The sequence below is a fragment of the Priapulus caudatus genome, unplaced genomic scaffold (genome assembly GCF_000485595.1).
Source record: "Priapulus caudatus unplaced genomic scaffold, Priapulus_caudatus-5.0.1 Scaffold350, whole genome shotgun sequence".
Lineage (NCBI taxonomy): Eukaryota > Metazoa > Priapulida > Priapulimorpha > Priapulimorphida > Priapulidae > Priapulus > Priapulus caudatus.
The window spans coordinates 196,257-200,976 of NW_014577411.1; the positions used below are offsets into that span (position 1 = coordinate 196,257).

General features: G+C 42.8%; 1 protein-coding gene across 1 annotated transcript in view; it reads left to right on the forward strand.

Moving 5' to 3' along the window:
* The window catches only part of LOC106809389 (E3 ubiquitin-protein ligase arih1l-like), a gene marked incomplete at its 3' end in the record, with an annotated part of 21,855 nt that extends 17,362 nt beyond the window's left edge, over positions 1-4,493 (forward strand). Inside the window, 10 exon segments of the mRNA XM_014812454.1 lie at positions 716-783; positions 932-1,019; positions 1,432-1,506; positions 1,931-1,978; positions 2,236-2,328; positions 2,845-2,900; positions 3,396-3,462; positions 3,578-3,684; positions 3,884-3,998; positions 4,363-4,493. Of these exon segments, the coding sequence (XP_014667940.1) occupies positions 716-783; positions 932-1,019; positions 1,432-1,506; positions 1,931-1,978; positions 2,236-2,328; positions 2,845-2,900; positions 3,396-3,462; positions 3,578-3,684; positions 3,884-3,998; positions 4,363-4,493 (848 nt within the window).
* Positions 4,494-4,720: the final 227 nt, after the last annotated feature.

Here is a 4,720-nt window from a genome sequence, read left to right on the forward strand (position 1 = left end):
TTACGGTCGGTCGCTGTCGCTGCAGTGTGTCTTGGCCTTAATCCTAACCCTAACCATGGATATCAAATAGTGACCAGGGCACGTTCCGCTATACCGGACCGTACCCAGGGTACGTTCCGGCAGTACCCTGGGGGACATAGACCCTATGAGCCATAGTGTGATAACTAAGTTAGTGGTAAGATTCATGACTTGAATATAGAATGAACTTGGTCGAATGAAGTTCCAGCCAGGTACTTTATGGTTACTGTGGGGACAGTAAGATAAAACTCTGCAGGGAGTTGCGTCCCAATTGCGTCAATACACATTGGGACTGGTACTCTTTCAAGTTGGGAAACAACAAACACACAAGTGCCTGCTTTTTCAATATAATATTGTGATTTTTTGTGTTTATAACAATTTGTTATAGTTAAGTTAGTTAAGTGCAAGATTGTACTGGTACAAGTAATTTTGAGAAAAAATGTGATCTTTTCGTGTATTTCTTTAAAGTCGGTGCAGTTAACCATGTGAACTCTTCTTTTTCTGTGTCTCGTTTTGCTGTACAATTAATTTTCATAAACACCTGGTTGATAATAGGGTTGACCTGGTGACTCATATAGATAACCATACTGTTCTGAACAAAGGAATATATCTTTAGTAAGTGTCATGAACTGGATTGCATAATCACGCAATGCTATGTATAATAATAGTAAATAATTGTTTTGATTTGATCTTTCAGATACCAGCAACAACCACCAGAATATTATTAAACCACTTTAAATGGGATAAAGAGAAACTGATGGAGAGGTAAGGTTTGTGTATGACTAATTATGTTATTACACAATTTATTATATGTCATGGTAATACCCAGTATAGTAAACTTCCATTGAGTTGTGTGAGTTCAAGGTTATCAAATGTGTGCAGTATTATTTGTCGGATGTTTTATTTTTGGCAGATACTATGACAGTGATCAAGAAGCAGTATTTGCTGAAGCTCATGTGATCAGCCCTTACAGGAAGCCATGCCAAACAAAGTCTGGAAAGGTACAGATTCTCAGTGGGATACTGACTGTGAATTCCGACTTAAAATTTTTCTGACGGGTCATGACTATTTGACTTACTATGATACATATAAAGATGATAAACACGTAAATGTAGAGTACATGTTACTCATCTTTGCAGTGTTTATTTATGATATCCTTAAAAGAATACTTGCTGTGTCAATCCTTTTAATAACTGCACGTACACGCACGCACACATATCGAACGTGTGGTGGTTATATGTATGCACGCATGGACGGACGCATGCACGTACGCATGCACACACACACACACACACACACATATATATATATATATATATATAACTGCCACATACATGTGCGCTTAGATGAGGATGGTGCACTAACACGGAGTGCTTGTTGCTAACTTTTGCTTTGTTCCACGACTCTTTACAGAGGGCACGAACTTCTCCCGACTCCAAAAATGAGGAGTTAATTTGTGAAATTTGTCTGTGCAACATGCATCCATCGGTAAGTTTTATTCCAGTTACAGCGCTGTCGAGGAGTAAGTTTGTACATACATAGCAGTGCAGTTTTTTCGGTGACTGTATTAAGTATAATCTTTTCAGTAGTCTAATATGTGCCTTGCAACATTCATTAATCCCAAGAAGGAAATTTGCATTTTGGCAGAAAGAAAGGTATTGAAGAGTGAATAATTTAATACAGTGGTTATGAAGAGTTTTTAGCGTACGCATACACAAAGAGTTTTGCTCTTTACCATTTATTGTGCAAGTGGATGCACATATACATAATTATGATATTGCATAACAAAATGTTACATGATCCAGGTGTGATTAGTGTGTATGCTTGACATGCATGTATGTAATCTGTATATACCATTACATCTGAAATTATTTAGTTCTGTAGCTAAGCAGTTTAGGTTTGTTCGGGACAGGAAATTATCAAGCCAGCAACAAGATCATCTGAAGAGATTTCTCCTGCGGTAACTATGCCTTCAAACCTTCTTTGCCTGTGCTGCCATTGTCATTGCCGTAATGCTGTCCTACTCATGTACATTTCCTCATGTTAAAAGTCGTGCCTTGGCTGCGCATCGAGAATGTTACCAGCATTTTCGCTCGTCCTCTACCACCGCTGCCCTCATGGTTCTCTTGTGTCGGCTTGCTGAGGGAGGTGAAGGCAAGCAAAGAAAACGTTGTGGCGTGACGACGAGGCGTTGATGGTAACACGTTGCCGTTGCAGATGATGACAGGGCTGGAGTGTGGGCACCGCTTCTGTTCCACATGCTGGTGCGGTTACCTCACCACGAAAATCATGGAAGAGGGCATGGGACAGGTACGAGTACCACCCGTATTATAAGTTACACAGGTTCTGTTCTTGTAGAGTTTCTATGGGTGCGGACCATGTTCCATATTCGATTAGCATTCCCCGTTTGCCAGCGTCCAGTGGTTATATAGCAATTGGTAATAATCGGGAGGCGGTAATCGTTATGTTGTTGGTGTGATCTATTGTCAGTGCAGAGGGTACTGTGAATCTGCGCGTCTGTGGGTGATGACTGAAAACCAATGGGTTACAAGGTTGCAGTCCCCCTCTCGAATCTGTGTTATTTTAAGCAACAGTTTTTGCGTGGATATTTTGCATCCACTCCCCCACTGTCGAATCAGCTTCTGTTTTGAAACCACGCACATCGCCTGTGTTGCTATGAGATTCCAAAGTATGTTCTCTGACGTTTTGTTCTTCGGGACATATAACAATTGGTTGATGAACACGAGTCAGCTATACACGAGAAATCTGCAGCAGTGATATCAGTGCTTGGCTAATGCAACTCGCTGTTGTTTTAACTATCCACAGACCATCGAGTGTGCAGCTCATGCCTGTGACATACTGGTTGACGACGCGACGGTGATGTAAGCACAATACTTCACGTAGATTCCCCGCAGTGTTGCACTTTTACGTGCGCAAACACGCTTGCTTGCTCTTTACGTTCAGATACCCCCCCCCCAAAGTGCATGTTGCCCTCCATACAGTGATGTCCATTAGCTGGTGGTAGGTCAGTACATCTCCTCCCAACCTTCCTCTCGAATTGCCAATTTGTTTTGCTAGAATCATATCAGGGGTTGTAATCAGGTGTATTGTACCTAGTATTCACCTATTTGCCAGCGATGCACATTTACTTAATCGTTAATGCGCGTAAGATGTCGCTAATGCTTCGTTCGTGTCTACGTCAAACGTTTCCCTTAAGGAGCCGCTGGGGAGGTACTTCATGAAATTAACTCGTGACTCGTGTAATTTTGACATTATCAGTATCTGCTATTTCCCCGCCTCATGATGTAAGGAGAAACGTTCTCCGTTAAGCTAGTGCCGACATTACTAACAGGCATTACAAAACCTTCTACTTCTAGGCGACTCGTCACAGATTCGAAGGTCCGATTAAAGTATCAGCATCTGATAACCAATAGTTTCGTCGAGGTAAGTTGATCTACTCGTGAGTAATCTCACACGGTTCGTTAAGGGGCCAGCATCAGCAGTAACAGCACGAACCGATTCTCATCTTATCGTCTAACCTGAGCCTTAATGATTGCAGTGCAACCGTCTGATGCGTTGGTGCCCGGCTCCGGAATGCAACAACGTCATCAAGGCCAGCTATCCGGATGCAAGGCCTGTCACGTGCACATGCACCCACACGTTCTGGTAACACACGCTCAAACTAGCGAAAACGGCGCGCTCGCGTTAAAACCCTCATCGGCACGATCGCCGTGAGATCTCGCCCATCTGTCTCGCTGTCGGCAAAGTTCGCAGGCGTTTCACGCTCGCTCTCGCCACCTCCCTTTGTTGTTCGTTAGCGTTTGTGTGAGAGGTGTCATGCGCTGACGTCACGATTTGCTTACAGTTTTGCGTGCGGCAACAGCTGGCATGACCCGGTGAAGTGCAGGCTGCTCAAGAAATGGCAGAAGAAGTGTGACGATGACAGTGAAACGTCAAACTGGATTGCTGCCAACACCAAGGTCAGTAATTAAAAAACGAGTTCCAGTAATTAAAAACCGAGTTCCAGTAATTAAAAACAACGCCAGTCATTTGAATCCCATTATCTTTCGGTAACTTTATGGCTTGATCTCATCGAGTGGTAAGCTGGTCGAACATACATTGGCAGTGCATTGGATCTGTGTAACGTAGAGACTGTACAGGCCCTTCTTTATTGTCATTCTGGCAATCAACAATAGATCTCGTATATTTATCATTTTAATTTTAAAGTTTTAGCAGAAGACACTCATTAACACTGTTTCCATGGTTACCAAGAACAAGAATGAGCATCTGTGTCGGTGGTAATTGTATCTGTTGTGTGCTAACTCCATTCTAACATTCAAACAGGAATGTCCGAAATGCAACGTGACCATTGAGAAGGATGGGGGCTGCAATCACATGGTGTGTAAGAATCAAAGCTGCAAGGCCGACTTCTGCTGGGTGTGCCTAGGCCCATGGGAACCTCACGGATCCTCATGGTGAGCAAACACCACAACTTTTTGCATTTTCCTCAACAACTAGTCGTTATGGTTACGAACACTAGTTTTTACAGTAACACGAAACTACCAGTTCATGTAGCAAAACTTATCAGTTCGTACAATATGACAAGTTGCTACAGTAACAACAGGGCCAGGATTTGAGCACTCGTCCATATCCTTGGCTGTTGTTGTGTGGGCCTTGATGATCAGTACCTTATTTCAATGCC